The sequence below is a fragment of the Puntigrus tetrazona genome, chromosome 7, assembly GCF_018831695.1.
Source record: "Puntigrus tetrazona isolate hp1 chromosome 7, ASM1883169v1, whole genome shotgun sequence".
Classification (NCBI taxonomy): Eukaryota; Metazoa; Chordata; class Actinopteri; order Cypriniformes; family Cyprinidae; genus Puntigrus; species Puntigrus tetrazona.
In genome coordinates, this window is record NC_056705.1 from 36,819,991 (window position 1) to 36,839,799 (window position 19,809).

Consider the following 19,809-nt stretch of genomic DNA (forward strand, 5'->3'; position numbering starts at 1 on the left):
AGCATCTTGCCACTATTCTGCTGTAATATTTATAACGTAAAAAAATGGAGGAATCGGGGATTTCCCTATGCTTTGATTCCACTATGTTCATGTTTCCTCAGTAATCTTGTACACGTTTGTGTGTGTGTGACATGCCATGCAGTTACTCTGTGTAAAACATGACACTAATCCGACTGAAAGTCAGTTTAATGAACGCTTGTCGAGAGGCTTTGTTCCTGGTGACATCTTTGTGGCATTCGTTATTTGCACAGTCATAGCTTTTATAACAGCAACCGTCTCAGCCCAGTCAGGACAAAAACAAAACCAGTAACCAGTTAGCGCCAAAAAGCCATGGCTATGTTTTGTGTTTTAGCGCCCTCTGGTGGTGAACGCGTGTAAGCGGCGTTATGTTCAACACTACAACATAATAACAACAACCATTTATTCTCGTCTGCCACTGATAGTGTATAGGAAATAGGTTAGGAAAAGTTTCGGTGACATATACGTGTATTTGAACCGTTTAGATTCATGTAGAGTTATAACTTTTTATCATCATCCTCATCATTATTACAATAGCACTTTTTTTTTTTACTAATACATATATTACGTGCGCACAAATCACAAAATACATTATTTTATTTAATACAATAAACAATTAAATACATAAGATGATATATATATATATATATATATATATATATATATATATATATATATATATATATATATATATATATATATATATAATGACGAAAACTTATATATGTAAAAAGTTAGTGCAAGCGTTTTGCAGCTAGTCTTCGTGTGTGTGTTTGTGTGTGTGTGTGTGTGTGTGTGTGTGTGCGTGCGTGCGTGTGTGTGAAATGACCCACATAATCTTCTAAATCTAAATTTCACGCGTCGACTGTAAAACGATAACCACGCGCCTGACCCTAAGAGCCCTTCGCGTTTGTTGAACATAATTACAAAAAAATTAGCCTGACGCACAAACAAACGACGTAGCTCTGCTTCGGAATCCACCACTGGCTCTTTGTTTACTGTTGTTGCAAAGCTGCGATATTTTGACCTTTTCCATTGGCTGAGCTCATTCCCCGTGTTTTCCCATTGGCTCTCGGATTCGTAAAGCGCGTTCTGATTGGACAAAGGGCTCATCGCTCAGTCTACGCTGTAATGCTATTGGCTCAATAAGTAGGTTAGTGGTCCTCTACTTATTAGAGCGAGAGTAAAGTAGGTCATAGAGAATGTATAGCGATACTGCCTAGCGCCGTCCATATTCGCCTGATTATACATGTGCTTTTCTGCCTTCTTCATGTAAGTAAGACATATTTGATTTATAAACACGTCGAACTGTGCTGTGGGATGTGTATATGTAAATACGGCTATGCGTCTAGTTACTTAATTCGCAAGTCAACGAGAGATACATTCAGGCTTTTAAAGATCTAATATCGTTTTATACAATCGTACGCGTTTTTAAAATACAACATTTCTGCGTACAGTGCTAGCTAGCGCTACAAAAAAAACATCAAACTGGTCCGACAATCGCACTTTTGAATCCATGTTAGGTTGTATGAGGTCATAGCATGTGCCTGAGAGAAATGAACGTGTTTGTTTTAAACCACAACGCCGACTGCAGCGACAGTGTCATATTTCCGATATAAAACATGATGGTTTAAATAAAAAACTTAGTCTTTACAAGTGCACACATAATGATGCACGTGCTTCAGTTTTGCTGCGTGAAGCACAAATGTGTCTCGATGCGGCGTGGAGGGACACTGTAAGCTCTCGTCTTTTTCCTAAAGTAAACACTGAAACCGTCTCGAATCCGGCGATGTGGCTACCTAGGGAATATTTATAGCATTATTTGAGCTTCCAGCATCGTTTTTCAATATTCAGCGTCACGCTGAGCATCATTATGAATCAGGTGCTGTTTTGGGGCATCGTTAGCATTTTTAACCTGGGCATCACAGACAGGAACAATGATTTTTTTTTTCTCATTTATTTCTGTTTTGCCAGGTAAGGCAAAACCAGTAGTGAATAATTAAATGAAGGATTCGGCACGCTGCAGCTGTGTTTAACTTTTCTGATCTTGCAATGAGGCATTTACAATTACAAAGTTTTCTTGGTACTATACACACACACACACACACACACACACACACACACACACAAATCATAAATACAGTTGTTGTTTTTTCTATTTTGGAAATCGTGATTTGTGATCTTTTTGTTCACTGTACATTGTTGTTAAAGTAGCCTATTAATTTCTAAAAAAACAAACCAAAATAAAATTTTACTGACCCAAACGTTTCAATGACAATGTGTTTATGGGCATAATGTATTTAAAAACCTAATTTGTTGAACACATATATATATATATATATATATATATATATATATATATATATATATGAGTTCTCATGCCTCTTAATGTCTAGTGCAAAACCAGCTAACAGTTATTCACATGTTTGGGCATCATACTGTGGGTGTATTCTGTATCTTTAAGCTTGGCCAGTGAGTCATGTGCAAAGATTTTAAGGTTTAATAAAAGCACGTCATGTTTTTATACATCATTGGCAGGTGAAAAAATAGCTGTTATTGTTAGGCGTCAGACTGGGAGCTTCATAGGTGCACACTGCAATTTTTGGACATCTTGCGCACTCAAGCCTATTATTAAACACAGTTTTGGGATGTTTGTGTTTTTCTGTACAGTAAACTACACCATCCTCCCATTCAACGAGTCAGACTTCCATTGATTTTGTGTGCAGCAAAGGTGTTCGCTTTTACATATGGGTGTGTTTGTGTTGTGTATGGCTATTTTATTATGCTTTTATTACTGCAACAAGGAACTAACCGTGAAAAAAAAAAACACAAGAAACGTGTTTACCAGAAAGAATGTGATCCAGTTCAGGGCAGACATAAAGAAGTTTAAAACAAAGCTGCTTGCTGTTTTATGTACAATGGTTTTCTTTATGTATCATGGATACTTCAATGAATATCACGGTATTACTATGGTCCCTGTGCTCAAATTGGCAGAATTTTTATGTGAAGTGTGAAGCTTGAGCCAGAATGTTAAAAATCAGTCTACTTATCAGACCCTAGATGGATTTTCGTCTTTATTAAAATAAGGTATTATATATATATATATATATATTTTATTATTTATAAAAATATTAATAGCATAAGCAGAAAAGTATTTGAAATTGAAAACTGTAGTTATATAATCATATAGTTTTGTTTCTTTTATTTAATGCATTCTTGCTAGGTAAAAAATAAATAAATAGATAATAAAGTGCATGTTAATTTATACACAGAATATATAATAAAATTAATTTAAAATATTTTAGCATCAAGCCTTTAGATAAAAAGTGCAATGACGTTACGAATTTATTAATTTGAAGATGTAAAGATCACGGGAAACCGTTCAGTCTAATCATCTGAGCAGCAGGACGTCTCAGCTCTGCGAGAAAGATCCGTGTAAAGACGGCGAAAAGCCTTGCTCTTCATCTTAACTGATAAATCTTATTCAACTTCAGTAATGCAGCGAGACGCCTGATTATTCGCGAGGCGGTGCCGTGACACCTGTCTGTGCAGGTGAGCTCGCTGCATCTGCTGCTCCGGGTGAAGATGGTACGGTTAAGCAGCTTGCAGCGTCTTGCGGAGTCTCTGTCCTCCCATGATCCTCCGCTAACTGTACATCATGTGCAGAGAAGCCATCTGCTGTCCCTGCAGTCACAGACGAGCCCTCATACAATCAGCACAGCAGTTTGTGGAGCGACACTGCTTTACTAACGTTCGCACGCTCTGTCTTTTTGTTTCCCCCGCTTCTGCATCTGTCCGTGGCCTGTGCTCTCTCAGGTCCAGTGCCTGTTCTGTGTATTCCCGCGGAAGCCAGCGCTGTGAGGAGACAGCTGTTTTCTGAGGTATGTGCTCGAGGATAATTGGAAACGGTCTCCATTGAATTTATTAATGGGACGCTTCATCCAACAATGAAAATCTGTGATTACTTACTCACCCTCAAGTCACTGAATGATTTCTGAATGATTAACGAATTAAATGTCAGTTTGTGTCTCAAGCAAAGCTGTTGCCTGACATCATTGTTCATATCGTGAATTGAAGACTTTTGATGTTTAGAGAAAAAGGACATTATTTTTACTGAAGCTATTTACACTAATTGAAAATAGCAGCATTATATTATCTTCTGCTATGCTACTAATTAAAGGGCAGTTATCTGCACCTCAGTACTGAAGCACATTATAAAACATAATGCAACTTATTGAGTTTAAATGTTCATTTTAATTCAAACAATTAAATAGACGCCATGGTTGACACCTTTACCTTTAGCCCTCTCTACATTTACCCTAATCCTACCCGATACTTTAATAATACTTTATCCTGTTATTATTGAAAATAAATGCTTTTATGATTCGATTTCAAATTTATGAAGGTAGAAAATTTGGATTCGAACCCACTTCGATCGCATCTAAATACGATCATCATACGTCTGACATCTGCACCATTGAAGCTGATTTCAGAGAACAATCTTTTTGTAATGATGACTGTCCCAGTCACATGTTGGTGGGTGGAGTTAGTCACTGCCAATAAGGCGGGCCATTTGGGCTATTCGATAATACTTATAATACTTATAATTTGGCGAAGGTTTAGAACAATTGCCATTAGAGAACCATGAACGCATTCATAAAATGTTTACTTCGGGTCTCAAGGGGTACTAAGGAAGAATTTTTTTCGTCTTAAGGGTTCTGTCGGAAAGAAGGTTTTGGAAGTCAGTACAATACAGAATAACAGTGAGATTTCTACAAAAATACCAAAAGTTGAGAAAGCTTGAAAGTTTAAGGCAACCAGCTTCAGCGGATCTTTGTGTTTTCTCGGCTTGTTTTGTAGATGATGTTAAGTGAATAATGTCTGTTTTGGACATCAGTAAACTATAACATTTTTTTTATTTTATGCTTTAACTGATCATGCCTGTGTTTATATGATAGGCCTTTTATAATACCTTTGAATTAAGACCTTTGTATGTCCAACATCTTTTTTTTTTGTCATGAATTGTGAGGTAAATAGGTCAGGTGTGCTTCCTAGATACCAAAATACTGTGATTAGTAATTATTTTGATGAAATCCATAACAAACACACATCACATCAGACTTTTTTTATTAAGTATAATAACTTGCTGTAAATGAACAGACTTACTCAAGTGGCCTAAATTCACGGCCGCTTTTGTGAACTTCTGGCTATTTCCTTCTGTTCCACGACCTGATATTCACACGCTCTCCTTTTGGTTTTTTGTTTGCTCACATCGTCCTGATATGATCTTGTGGTTGATTTAGATTTTTTTTTTTTGGTTTTATCTGTTATAACTTTTGGTTACACGTTATTTTAAGATGTCCTTGTTACATGTTACGTATGCATGTGTCTGGGAAAAAAAGTGATGCTTTTTATTATTAAAATGTAATTAATTAAAATGGCATCCAGAAAATCTATAGAAAACAATTTTTGTAAAAATGGAGCTGAATTAAAAATGTTTTAGGGCATTACAATATATATTTGTTATTAAATAGCTTTTAATTATTTTTAATTTGTGTATTTATTTAGCTTTTTAACTTTTTTTATTTAATTTTAATTTATTATTTTTTTTATAAATTACTGTTAAACATTGTTTCATCATTTCAATTAATTAAACATGATTCTTTTGATTTAATAAATTTAAATTTGACCATTAAAACCATTAAAAGAAAAATTATGTAAATAAAACAATTTAAAGAGAAATCAGTCAAATATAAAAAATGAATGTAATTTGAAAAATAAAAATAATTGTAATTACAAAAAAAAATGGATTTCATAGGGCCTTAAGTTCCTGACAGGAATGTCATTGAGGTGCTTGATGTGTAAATGTAGAGAATTCTTCAAGGTCAGACTCCAGTGCTTCTTATTACTGTTGCAAGGCATTTAGTTTCCATAATCCATCTGTCACAGACTTGTCACATTATCAGCGTCCTTCTATACTTGTCTGCAAGCTTCACGTTTCACGATGCAAATTATTGGCTTGAATAGAAGCAGGTGTCAGTCTGACCTATAACTGCAAAGAGAACAGATTGTGCCAGAACATAATCGAATATGGGCTGTTGGAGGCGTGGGGCGATCAGGGTGTTACATAGCAGCTTTAATTGGGTGTCACGGCACCCTGGATCAGTCAGGTCAGTTGGATCAAGTGTCAGCTGGGGAAAGATAGGTCAAAGATAATGATGAACAGAGTCTTAGAAGAGACACAGCCTTAAGATGATGATATGCAGTAAAAAAGAAGCATATTTGAAGATTTGATGTTTTTTTAAATATGTCATATTTGATACATGATATTACGATATAGGAGAAAATGGAGCTCATGCTCAAGGAGGAATAAAAAGACTTGAGGTCAAAAATGAGCAAAAATATAAAAGTAAGCCAAATAGTAAAATTGGAGAAAAAAAGATGAGATTTTTGTGACATTGTAACAGACTGCTCACATGAAATTCACATTAATATCAGTTGTCACTCCATGTCTCTACATTGTCTAAGAAAAAAAAATTAAATGCTTCAATAATCAACGCTCAGTGGTTTTTGATGTAGAAGCAAAACATATAATCCAATGAACAAATAAATGTTCCTTAAAGTGCCCCTATTATGAGTCTTGAAAGGGTCATATTTTGGGTTTGAGTCCCAAACAACAGCTTGACATGCATTTAAAACCAAAAAAATGTTTTGTTTTTTTTTTAATTTTTTTTATAATATGCTTTTATGTTTACCTTGTTCAATGACTCCCAAACTATTCATTCAATGATTTGTTCATTTTCTGCACTCTTCTGATGGTTTGATTTAAAGCAGTGTTTGTGAGCTTTTAACGCTCCAAAAGTGGCACCTAGTGTCAAAGAATTAACTTACGTTTTCATTCAGACCAATGCAAGGCAAAACGACCAACAAGTGGGAGGAAAATATGCTAATGTTTCATCAACATGAAACAGCTTGGGACTCGTTTAAAAAAAAAAAAAAACGACTTATTTCGAGACAGTAATTTTATACACACTGCACTGTATTTTATACACTGCATGAAAGGTCATTTTCAAAAATCCACAATAGGGGCACTTTAAAAGCCTGATGCATCATGTTTAAAGCTCCCATATTGTCAGATCTGAAATTTCCTGGCTTTATCATGATAAGTGAGCTCTAAGGGCTATGTAACTATCATATAAGTTTCAAAATGATCAATCCACAGCCTGCATAAAGTAGCTGTGATTTTTCAAGAGCCATTGTGACTTCCTTAAAAAATGTGATGCCATATCTACTCAGTCACTGCCTACAGTCATCACCCAAGCCTCCTGTCTTCCCTTTGTTTTGCATCCAGTGACATAATTGTGATGTCGTTACATTTGATTGGCCTGCTCGTTCGTCAGTCAGAAAAGAACAGTCCAATCAGAAGAGAGGCTCATTAAAAGTAATTAGACAAGCCAAAATCAACCCGTTTTTGACTCTGTAGAAGCATATTGAGATGATTTTTGTTACTTATAGTTCAAATAGATATTATTGAGAACATCAACACCTTAAATGAAACTCCAAAAAGGTGTACCGTGTGAGACCTTTAATACATTTTGCCATGTTTCCAATGTTCTTTTGAATTATTTTTAACAATAAAAAGTTCATTCTTACGCTAAAAATTAAGTATTTCACAGCAGAAAGAAACATGCATCCTGACCTAAAGGTGAACATTTTTTAGAATTATACTAAAAGACCTTTTCTTGCTAAAAAGTGTACTCCGAAACAGAGAGCATGTAGATTGAGTTCAACAGCTGGTGCAACATTCAAATTCTAATTCTAAAACACAAATTGAAGTCTCAATTGAACACGATAGTATTTGACACCGAGAAGTGTTTGTCTGCTCGCCTACATCATCTAAACCCATCTCTCGTGTCTGGTTTATGAAATGCTCGAGCGCTGTAGGGTGGAGATTATAAAGTATATCCTGCTTTACCACAACTTTCTTCTCTAGCAGAGGAGGTTCTCTTCAGACCGCCTCAGGAAATGGTGAAGGAAGAACAGTCCTCGTCTCTTTCTGTGGTGAGAATAAAAAGTACTGCCTTCTAGTTTTTGCTCTTTTTAAATAATCCAAATCTAATTTCATATATAATTTGTATTAGGTTAATTCGTATCAGTTAATCAGTATTAACTTAAACGTTTGCTGTCATGATTGACTTTTTTTGTGTGCTTTGCAGATGGTCTAATGGCAGACCAAAGAATGGACATCTCCTCCACGATGAATGAGTTCATGTCTCCCAGCTCCACTGATCTGATCAGCAGCTCCATGGGTACACCAGGCATGGACTACAGCCGCAAGAGGAAGGGCAGCATCACCGACTACGAGTAAGAGAAAGCCCCGACAGATCCTCTAACATTGGGATTCTGAAATTACATTAGCTTTCAAAAGTTTGAGGGGTCAGTAAGGTTTTTATTTAGGGATGATGCATTAAATGTGACCCTGGACCACGAAACCAGTCAAGTGGGTTTGTAGCAATAGCCAAAAAAACTGAATCATATCATATTATGGTGGTTTCTGATTGATCATGTGACACTGAAGACTGGAATAATGATGCTGAAAATAGCTTTAAGTATAATGCAGTTTTGGTGGGCAGTAGAGACTTCTTGTAAAATTGTACAAACTCCAAATATTTGAATGCTACTGTATATTTGTGGAGCATGGAGCAGACTTGCATCATTTTTCTTGTAGCAAGTTTGTTGTTATTATTGATACTATTATTATTTTATAGCATCTGTGTTCTCTGGTGTCACTCTGAAATGACTCCACAACGAACGCACTAATAACAGAATGCTTTGGCTGGGGAGGAAACGTCTCTTTATTCACGTTTCCTGTTTTGTAGTTTATAAGTTACAGAATTTGCATATTTTGTAGTTTTAAATCGTCGGGGCAACCAAAAAATTAAAATTTGGTTGTCATTTACTTTCCTTACCAAGAGGTCAAGTTGTTTCTTCTGTGGAACATATAAGAATAAAAGAAGACATTTTGAAGAACGCTGGTAACAAAACAGTTTCCGTTTCCATTTTGCATGGACTAAAAATGCAATTGAATCAAAAATGTTGGGTCACCCACGTACTTTAAGATGTCTTCTTTTATGTTCCACAGAAGCGAAAACTTAAAGATGACAGAATTGTGATTTGTTTTTGAGTGGACTGTCCCTTTAACTTGAGATGGCCTGAAATTTAAATTGTCGATATCTTTATTTTCACAGAATCGATGGCTTTTCTTTTGAGTAAGTATCAAAACGTTTCAATCGCACTCACTTTACGATACTCCAGTATCCCAAAACTAATATTCCATACAACTAATATTCAACTTCTTTTACCGTGGCATACCATGGTGCATGAACAGTATAACATCTTATTATCAAGCTGTCATCACCAAAAACGTCACTAAATCACTAAACGCTACTGTCACAACTCTACCTGATTACAAGCGTGTCTTCGTTTGAGGACAGGCACATTATTTATCTGTAAAAAAAATTAAAAATAAAGAAAGAAATAAGTATATGAACTCAACCCTTGTTTTTGAGAAAAAATACCAATTTTATCCTCTTAGATCTGAGGCTTCATGGATGAGATTCCTCATCCCAAGCTCACAGCTCACACAGTCCGCTGAAAGTGAATGGTCAGTGAGTATGGATGAAGTCTTGCAAAATGGTCAAACTGTCCGGTCTGTTCTTGTTTTAACACAAATATAATCCAGCACCTTTGCTATCCACATATCATATTCTCACTCCATGCAAACAGACGGAGTGCAAAGTGTTTTAAGGACAAATACTGTTCACAAATATTTGCAGGAGATATCAAAAACAGCTTGCGCAAATACACGCTTATCGGTCACAGTTCATTCTGAGGAAATTCACCCCTTTTAATAGTTCATAACTCTTAGAGTAATAGCAGGAATTGGGGTTTCCCGTCCAGGGGGTTGAAAACTATTGGCGCAATCTCACGGAAATGATCAGATTAGCTATTTTAACCGTTTGCAAACAAGAACAATCGAAGGTCGCATTATATTATCAATCAAGTAAATATTTTTGGTCATAGGGGTCGGGTGCTCTAATGAAAAACTCATAACAGTTATTTAACCAACCGGGACTAAATATCTGAGCTCGTCAGTATGAAGCGCTCAGGTAAACGGTGTGTGAAGTTTCTTTTATTCTGGTCAGTTATGACACAAGCCATTATGAAACGGTCGAGCTGGAGCTGATGGTGCGTAAAATGGAAGTTACATCATGTCGAGTCATAGTGTATTTGCAACCAGGTACCGTATTGTAATGACATTTAATGAGGAGCAATGAATCGGATGCTTCTCTTAACCTAAACGTTAATGGACGGTAATCAAAATATGATATAAAATATCATTAAAAAATAATTACGTTTTTTTCAGGCTTTTGAGAAGACATGTTCCTTGTAAATCACTCAAGTAATATATTTAAAATACATTTATTATATATTTTTAAGCCTAGTTCAAATACTGACTTGACTTATATAAAAACTATAATACATTTTATTTGGAGTACTTCTTGTGCACACTTCATTAGTGCTGTCAAACAATCCAAAACATTTGTTTTTTTACAAAATATATTTGTGCGCGTACCATGTATTTATTTATTATGTGTATATAAATTTAAAACCATGCATGTATATATTTAGGAAAATATTTTCTGTTTATATATTGAGTATATTTAAATAATAATAAGACTATAAACAAGTAAATAAGTGTAAGCATTTTCAAAATATATACTGTTTGTGTGGGCATTTATGTATGCATAATAAAAATGCACAGTACACATAAATCTTCTGCGTAAACGAAAACATTTATTTTGGATATGATTAATCATTTGACAGCACTATTTATTACTGAGCCCAAAATGTGTTTTAACGGCATTGTTGATCAGGACATGAGTGAATGTAAGATCATAGATGCACCAACGTGATTCAGGGCAAACTAAAAACACGCTTATAAAATGGATTCATGGTATACTCACTTGTTATCTCAATTTTGTACATTTTGAAAATAAAAAAGGTAATGACTGCAGCATTAAGTAAATACATGCGTAAATGTATTTGTAGTATACTTAGTAGTCTGTTTATTTTCACTTAGGGCATCCTCCCATTCAGATTACTTTTACACTGGTTTATTTGCGAACTGTTTAATCTAATGTTTTGTTGCTGTTTATTTTTAAGGGACAGTATGGACATAGACAAGGACAAACAACTTGGAAGGTAAATTAATTTATCATTCATAAATATACAGCATAAATGACCACTGAAAAAGCATTTATTTTATTTTACATTTTGCATTGTGTGCAGTGTAGTTTGTGGTCCTTTTGGTTTAAGGATAATTTTATAAATAATTTTTTTAATCATTAAATCTATTTTTTTAAATGATTCTCAATCCTTTATTTTTTAGCATATATGTAAGGGATTAGTAATGTGATTATTCCACCTGTTGCTGGATGTGTTAATGTAGGTTCTGGTGCTTATACTTAACCTACATTTAATTATTATTATTTCTCAGATATTAAAGTCATTTTTCTCTCAACAGGGTCGATCAGCAGATTAAGAATGCAAGGTGCTGTAATCCAGATTTGTTTTTTAATTATTAGTGGATAGATTATACTCTGCTGGATCCTATGTCTTTTCTTCCAATTGTAACGTTGTCTCGGACTGTTTATTGTCAACAGGGAGGCTCACAGTCAGATAGAGAAGAGACGCAGAGACAAGATGAACAGCTTTATTGATGAGCTGGCTTCATTAGTGCCTACCTGCAATGCCATGTCCCGCAAGCTGGACAAACTCACGGTGCTGCGCATGGCGGTCCAGCACATGAAAACACTACGAGGTGAGATTCAGTTCCCTTCATACATCATTTTGTGTTTCAAGTCATTGTAAATTTGAGTACTATTATATATACATTATATGCATCTAAAATATGACTTGATTTAATATATATATATATATATATATATATATATATATATTGTGAGTTATTGCTGAACCATATAATATACACTACCAGTCAAAAGTTTGAAAACGGTAAGAGGCTGCATTTATTTGATCAAAAATACAGAGAAAAAAGTAATATTGTGAAATGTTTTACCATTTAAAATAATTGGTTTCTGTTTTAATATACTTCATTTATTTTTATGATGCAAAGCTGAATTTCCATCAGTCTTAACTAGTTTTCAGTGTCACATGATCTTTCAGAAATCATTCTAATATGCTGATTTATTATCTTTTTTTTTTTCTTGGCTTCTTGAATGCAACAAAAGTTAAAAAGAAGAGCATTATTTTAAATAGAAGTACTTTCTAACAATATACACTACCATAAAAAAAATTGGGGTCAGTAAATTTTTGTCCTTTAAGAAATGAAAACTTTTATTCAGCTAGGATGTGTTAAATTGATAAGAAGTGATGGCAAAGATTTATATCGTTAGAAAAGATTTATATTTTTAATAAATGATGTTCTGTGTAACTTGTAATTCACCAAAAATCCTGAAAACGGTATTGCAGTTTCCAAAAAATGATTTGTCATTGCAACTTTGCCAACATTAATAATTCTAATCATAAATCAGCATATTAGAATGATTTCTGAAGGATCATGTGAGAGTAATGACTGATGGAAATTCAGCTTTGCATCACAAAAAAAATTATATTTTAAAATGTATCAAAATAGAAACCCATTATTTTAAATGCTAAAAATTATACCAGCCTTCATAACCATAAGAAACATCTTTTAAAAATATTACAGAATTATTACTGCTTCCAAATGTTTGACTGGTACTGTATTTATAATTTTTCCTTCAATCATTTTATTTATTTCTATCACCATAACTCATGCAAATTATATTTTGACTAGTTGGTGTACAAATACTCAAAAGAAAAATGTTATTTTTTCATTTTATTTTAAGGTGCTGCAAACCCTTATACTGAAGCTAACTACAAGCCAGCCTTTTTATCAGACGATGAGCTGAAGCACCTGATATTAAGGGTAGGTGAGCTAAAGAAAAATCCTTTTGTGCTGAGCTGAGTGACAAACCCTGGCTGTGACTCACCAGTGATTCACTCTGCATCTCAGGCTGCTGATGGTTTTCTGTTCGTTGTGGGCTGCGATCGGGGAAAGATCCTTTTTGTGTCAGAGTCCGTCTACAAAATTTTAAATTACAGTCAGGTAAGGCCTTCTAAAGCTACTATGATTCCCCGCTGATCATCAGACTGTGAAGTGACTCCCAGCGTTGCCTGATTTCTCCATCAGAATGACCTGATTGGCCAGAGTTTGTTTGATTACTTGCATCCTAAAGACATCGCAAAAGTCAAAGAGCAGCTCTCGTCATCCGACACAGCCCCGCGCGAAAGACTCATTGATGCTAAAAGTAAGTTAGCACCTGCTAAAAAAAAATACACTGTTAGGCAGACAAACCATAAAAGCTCAAATATGCTGTGTGACTAGTAGAGTAATAGACCAAAAGACTATGTTTATATCTTGTTTAATCATCTTATAAATGTATGAGGTGGCAAGAGGGGCCTTTTAGCTCGCAAATGAGAAACAAAATCATTTTAAAAGGAGATGATAATTTAATATAAATTTACAGTAGCATCAACAAATTATATTTTATTACCTAATGGTTCTTCTATTGCCTTCTAATGGAAAATAATGTCAAAGGCGAAAAAGTAGTGTATGCCAGCCTTTAATTACATACTTTTCACAATTTTTTTTTATCTTATCTGACAGTGCATTGTTATTTCCTCAGCTGGGCTGCCAGTCAGGACAGACATTGCCCCATGTCCCTCCAGACTGTGCTCAGGGGCCCGCCGATCCTTCTCCTGCAGGATGAAGTGCAATAGGCCCCTTGTCAAAATGGAGGACAAAGATTTTCCCTCGACTTGCTCCAAAAAGAAAGGTAAATCAGTTCTTTCGTTGTATAAATAAAAAGAAAAAGTTTCCATCATACCTATCGTTTTCTGTTGCTCCCTGCAGCCGACCGCAAGAGCTTCTGCACCATCCACAGCACTGGCTATCTGAAGAGCTGGCCGCCCACAAAGATGGGCTTAGATGAAGACAACGAGCCTGATAACGAAGGCTGTAATCTCAGCTGCTTGGTGGCCATTGGCCGATTGCATCCTCATATTGTCCCGCAACCCATGAACGGAGACATCCGGGTGAAGGCCACAGAGTACGTCTCACGCCACGCCATTGATGGGAAGTTTGTTTTTGTGGACCAAAGGTAAGTAGTGACCACAAGGTGGCCTTAATAGTAGCGAAATCCGTGTCAATGGAAATCAACACAGTGAAGAATTTTGCCGGATAGACTCCTGATGGCAAAAATCATTTCTTCGCATTAGGTTCACGTTCGGTCGGATTCGTAATTTAAAAACCAAAACTAAAGATATGCAGCGCATGAGGCACTCATTCTGAGAGTTTTTACTCACCACACATTAAAAATTCTAAATTATAATTATGAAATTTTTCCTTTAAGAGGTGTTTTGGAAAGCGGCTGGCAAGAATGGCTACGGAAAATGTGACCAAATCTTAACCTGGTTAAAAAAACGCCAGCGCACTATAACTATGACGTGCTTGCATAATGTGATATCATTTTCCAGACTCGAAATTACATTAGTAAGCTTTGGTAATTGGTTTGGATATGTTTGTTTTGTCTGCCACTGGATAAACTGATTTGAGACAAATGTTTGGGATCCGTGCTGACTTTACGACCGATCTTGATGTTAGCGTGACAGCTTATTTGGTTTTGTGAGCACAATGCAGGTCAATATCCAAATATAGCCATGGATAAATGATGCGGAAGGTCACGGCCTGGCTAGAGGCGGAAATATAGGGCACACGATGCACCTAAAAATACACTCTGACAAAGACACTGCCTGTCATTTATATATCAGTTGCATCTGTGGATTCCTCATATTTATGTATGCGGTCTTAAAAGTCGCTATGAAAAGGAAGTACCGGCAGATCTTTTGTATTGTGATGCACTGTTAAAGGAGTCATATGACGATGCTAAAAATTATATTATTTGGTGTAATGTGATGCGTTTACTTGGTTTGAGGTTAAAAAAGCTTTTCCTCTATGCCCTGCCTTTCTGAAACATGTCGATTTGTACAAAGCTCACCGTTCTGAAAAGCACAGCGCGCTCTGATTGGCCAACTATCCAATGCACTGTGATTGGCCGAGTACCTCAAGCGCATGAAGCAGTTGTTACGCCCCTTACCATGTTTTGAAACGCACCGCATCTCCATGACATTGTGAGAATAAAAGTCACGCCTTCTTTATTTGCAGAAAAATTTGGGCGGTGTTATGCAAATCCCAACACGGTGGCATAGGTATGAGGGGCGTGATTAATTGTGGCACTTTAGGTAGCCGCGGATGAGTCTTAAAGCACGCCATATTACGGATTTTTAAAAACGAGCTTTCGTGCGGTGTGTAACACGGCTGTTCACAAGTGAATGAACATCCTGCAGAGATTTAAACCTGAAAGTGCGTCGTGTATAAAGTCGTCGTCTCTCAAGAGAATGATTGAAACAAATTGCTTTTAAAACAAGTTAGTTGACGTCAGAATGAAATGGCATATCACCCGCCCACTTGTTGCGTGCACGGACCTGGGAAAACTCGATTTTCCGCACAAACACTGCTTCACAAATTAGTGTCATGCAAAGCAGGTGTTTGTAAAAACCAATTGTTGAACGAATCATTTGGGAGTCGTTGTACATATAAGGTAAAATATAAAGACAAATAAGACAAAGGAACAGTTCAAAACTCATCATATGACCCCTTTAAACATATACCGTTTTTGCTTAATGTGATCTTGCAGTTCACATGTATCTACTTCCCAACACTGTATGTGACAGATGCTTATTTTCATTTCAGGGCCACAGCCATTCTTGCTTATCTACCTCAAGAGCTGCTGGGCACGTCGTTCTATGAGTATTTCCATCAGGATGACATCGGACATCTTGCCGAATGCCACAGACAAGGTAACATTAGAGCAGCGCTCTCCATACGGTGTAGCACAAGCAGATTTCTGTGTCTGACCTCGCTCGTCTGTGTTGCAGTGCTGCAGATGAGAGAGAAGATCAACACCAACTGTTACAAGTTCAAGATTAAAGATGGCTCTTTTATAACTTTAAGAAGTCGCTGGTTCAGTTTCATGAACCCTTGGACCAAAGAAGTAGAATACATAGTTTCGACTAACACGGTCGTCTCGTGAGTGCACAAAATCGCTAATGATAAAATAAAGCGCCATGATGTTCTCGTGGCTTCGTTTAGTAACTTGAACGGCTGTGTTTTCAGAAGCGGTTCTCTTGATGGAGCAGAGCCTGGTTATCCTCAGCTCACTGCCTCCCCCCAGAGCATGGACAGCGTCCTCACAGCAGCTGACGGTGGGCAGATCCTAACACAACACGTACTAACCAGACGTAACCAGTTACCTGCTACAAGCCATTTTTCAGTTCTGCAGCACGGCCAATCAGAAAATACTTTTAATAAAAGGATACAGCTCATATTTGAATACAATTAAATAAGGATTAAATATAATTGTTATATTGAATGAAATGTAATCGTTATATGTAATTAAGAAATAATTAAATGCATAATTAAAATTATAATTAATTGCCTACAGGGTGCCGTTTAAAGTACATATTTCCTTTATAACTAATTTATTTATTAATAATTTATTTATTATTACTAATTTAATAATAAATAAATACAGAATACAATGATGAAATGAAAGTTTATATCACATTTAAGTCTTCCATTCACCTATTTAATAAATACTAACTTCAAGTATGTTTATAGTGTGTTGTGAAAAAAGACTTTAGAAACAAGGGGCACAATTTATCACAAAATTCTATTGTAATTGTAATATGTTATTAAATGATTACATATAAATGGTATAAAATTATCAAATAAAAACATACGTTAAGACTTTGAATTTTAAGTGTAAATTAACACCTGACTGCACTACTAAGATTGCAACTGTTAGGAAAAAAAAATCACAGAAGACTAAAAAAAATTAGCAGGCAAGCAATAGTAGGATGTAAGCAACACTACAGCAAACTAAACTGATCACGGGTGTGTTAGATTTGTGTGAATAAACCAGGATCTTATTGGTGGCACCGATGGGCCCCCAAATAAAATTCTCCTTAGGGCCCCATTTAGGCTTGGGCTGGCCCTGCCATAAGCTACGAGATTTGCTGCTTATTAATAATTAGCAAGGTAATTAAGTTTAGGCATTGGGGTGGATTAAGGATGTAAAATATGTGCTTTATAAGAACTAAAAAACAGCCAATATGTTAATACTAGGCAAGTATCACCAAAATACTGGCGTATATACAGTTTTTACTGTATTTTTGATCTTCCACAGGTTCCGGGAAAACTGTCCCTGGAATCCCTGGAGGCACAAGACCCGGAGCGGGAAAGATCGGCCGCATGATCGCTGAGGAAGTGATGGAGATACAACGGTGAGCTGATCGCTTTGCACAGATCAAGTCTAATAATCCAGAAGTGAGTTATGATCTTAGTGACACTGCAGCTGGTTTTATCTTTTATTGATATGATTGACAGGATAAGAGGCTCATCTCCTTCTAGTTGTGGCTCAAGTCCCCTCAACATCTCCAACAGCACACCCCCTCCTGACACGTCATCACCCGGGGGCAGGAAGGTAACACTTGGACACTGTGACCCTCGTGATACAGAAGACACATATACCACCCAAAAAAATTCATTTATTTTTGCATTAATGCATTTACTCTCTGCTTTTTTTGTTATTGAAGCTCCAGAAAATTCATGTCAAATTATATTAATGTGATAAATGTGTATATATATAACAGCATCTGTTTTTTTTACTGCTCAGATTTCAAACGGTGGAAGTCCAGACATTCCTTCAGCAGGGATGGTGTCGGGTCAGGACAGCATAGGATATCCTTACTCTAACAGCTCGATTTTAAGTAAGTTTTGAAGTTGATCTGATCGCCGATTGGTCAGCTTTGCTTTGGAACGGTTCACAATACTGCGTCTGATCCACAGGTGATCAGTCACACATCGGTATCGGTGACATCATGGACGAGCCGGGCTCCAGCAGTCCCAGCAGCGACGAGGCTGCCATGGCCATCATCATGAGCCTGCTGGAGGCCGACGCAGGCCTGGGAGGTCCCGTGGACTTCAGCGACCTGCCCTGGCCTCTGTGAGAAGACCTTCACCCGGTCCTGACGGGGGACTACATCCAGCCATGACCCTGACAATCAACGCATGCGGACAGGTTTTTTTTTTTTTTTTTTTTTTTTGGTGACTTTGTTTTCGACACGGTGCCTCAGGTAGCTCCACACACGCTAATATCTCTTTGGCCTCATTGTACGGCTAATGTCAAATTAGTGATTTTGTCACTATTTCACTTTCATTGAGAACAAATGGTTTTATAGCACCTGGTTGGGACACAACGTTAGAGCAACATCATTAGTGTTGATACGGCATATAAGGGCATTGTTTCAGTCTACAGAAACTAAATACCACAAATCCTGTTGGGCTCGGTTTTTGTTTATATATCCACCTCGGCATTTTTATTGTTTCTGCATATTTGCTTATTATAAATCAAATGTGTATCATAGATGTGTATTCTAACAGTATTTTATTTGAATGTACATGATTGTAATGAACTGAAAGGGCAGTGATTTATTTTTTAAAATAAAAAGTGTATATATATATTTCCCTTAAAAAAAAAAAAAAATCATACCCATGACCAATTTTGTCATATTTTCTGATCTGCGTTATAGTAAATAGTATTTGCTAACTTTAAAGTCTAGTCAGTATTTTGGCTTGTGTTAGATCACTGTTTATTGTGTACTTTAAAGGGCGTTCATTATGCCTCCTTTTACAAGATTTAACATTGGCCTTGGATGTCCTCAGAATGTGTGTGTGTGTGTGTGTGTGTGTGTGTGAAGATTCAGTCCAAAATACTCCACAGATCAGTTATCATAACAGCTGGAAAATGTCATTTTTGGGGTATGATGTGAATCCCGTTCCACCAAACGTGAGGTGCTCTATTGGATGGACAACTTGGGCCTCAAGTTTTGTAAACAGTACTGCGGTTTTTGGGAATGTTGGCTGCTCTATATTACAGGATTTGGACGATGATTGGTGATCTTTCATGTTAATGACATCAATTAGGAGCCATTTAAGAGGCAGAGAGCTGAAACCATTAAGTTGCTCAAGTTCAAGATAATTTGCGATTTAAACAATACTCAATAGGTACCAAGGGGGCAAACTGGTGCAAAGAAATTATTTGTCCCACCATTACAGCCTGAACCGTGGACAGAAGACATGTTGGATTCATGCTTTCATGTTTACACCAGATTCTGAATCGCAGCAGAAATCAAAGCACACCAGACAAGGCGATGTGTTCCTAGTCTTTCTTGTCCAGTTTTTGTGAGCCATACAAATTCTAGAGTCAGTTTCTTGTTCTAAGCTGACAGGCATGGCAGCCGGTGTGGTCTTCTGCTGTGTGTTACAATCAACTGAACTAGTCCATTCCTGCATTCTGGCATCAACGAGGCACAGAACTGATGCTCATTGGAAGTTTTTCGGACCATATTGATGATACTAGGTTGTGCATGAAAAGTACCAGGAACTCCTTTTAACCAATTCATTGTTTGATCCGTGTTACAGATCATGTTCTTTACAAAACTCAAAATCTGCATTTTTTTACTTTAAGATCTGCTTTTAAAGTGAATACCAAGTATCCCTAA

At 36.4% G+C, this 19,809-nt stretch overlaps 1 protein-coding gene across 5 annotated transcripts; it reads left to right on the plus strand.

The window, feature by feature from the left end:
• The first annotated feature begins 1,176 nt into the window (after positions 1–1,176).
• On the plus strand, positions 1,177–18,796 carry arntl1b (aryl hydrocarbon receptor nuclear translocator-like 1b). 5 transcript variants are annotated; one of them, XM_043244289.1, is made up of 21 exons: positions 1,177–1,290; positions 3,835–3,899; positions 8,012–8,092; positions 8,235–8,382; positions 9,267–9,287; positions 9,614–9,682; positions 11,245–11,283; positions 11,606–11,632; positions 11,745–11,902; positions 12,972–13,051; positions 13,139–13,231; positions 13,316–13,433; positions 13,812–13,961; positions 14,039–14,285; positions 15,938–16,044; positions 16,123–16,273; positions 16,361–16,449; positions 17,433–17,529; positions 17,633–17,729; positions 17,922–18,015; positions 18,095–18,796. In XM_043244289.1, exons 3-21 carry the CDS (start codon positions 8,044–8,046, stop codon positions 18,253–18,255), a joined length of 1,995 nt encoding a protein of 664 aa, XP_043100224.1. In that variant the 5' UTR covers positions 1,177–1,290; positions 3,835–3,899; positions 8,012–8,043; the 3' UTR covers positions 18,256–18,796. The 5 variants fall into 5 exon arrangements, with proteins under 5 accessions (XP_043100224.1, XP_043100226.1, XP_043100225.1 ...); XM_043244291.1 differs by having other exon boundaries at positions 8,012–8,079; XM_043244290.1 differs by having other exon boundaries at positions 8,015–8,092.
• Positions 18,797–19,809: the final 1,013 nt, after the last annotated feature.

Coding starts and splice junctions, on each gene's coding strand:
- arntl1b (XM_043244289.1), top strand. CDS start 8,044: ATGGTGAAGGAAGAACAGTCCTCGTCTCTTTCTGTGGTGAGAATAAAA. Junction 8,093..8,234: donor TTCTGTGGTGAGAATAAAAA/GTACTGCCTTCT, acceptor TGTGCTTTGCAG/ATGGTCTAATGGCAGACCAA. Junction 9,288..9,613: donor ATCGATGGCTTTTCTTTTGA/GTAAGTATCAAA, acceptor TTATCCTCTTAG/ATCTGAGGCTTCATGGATGA.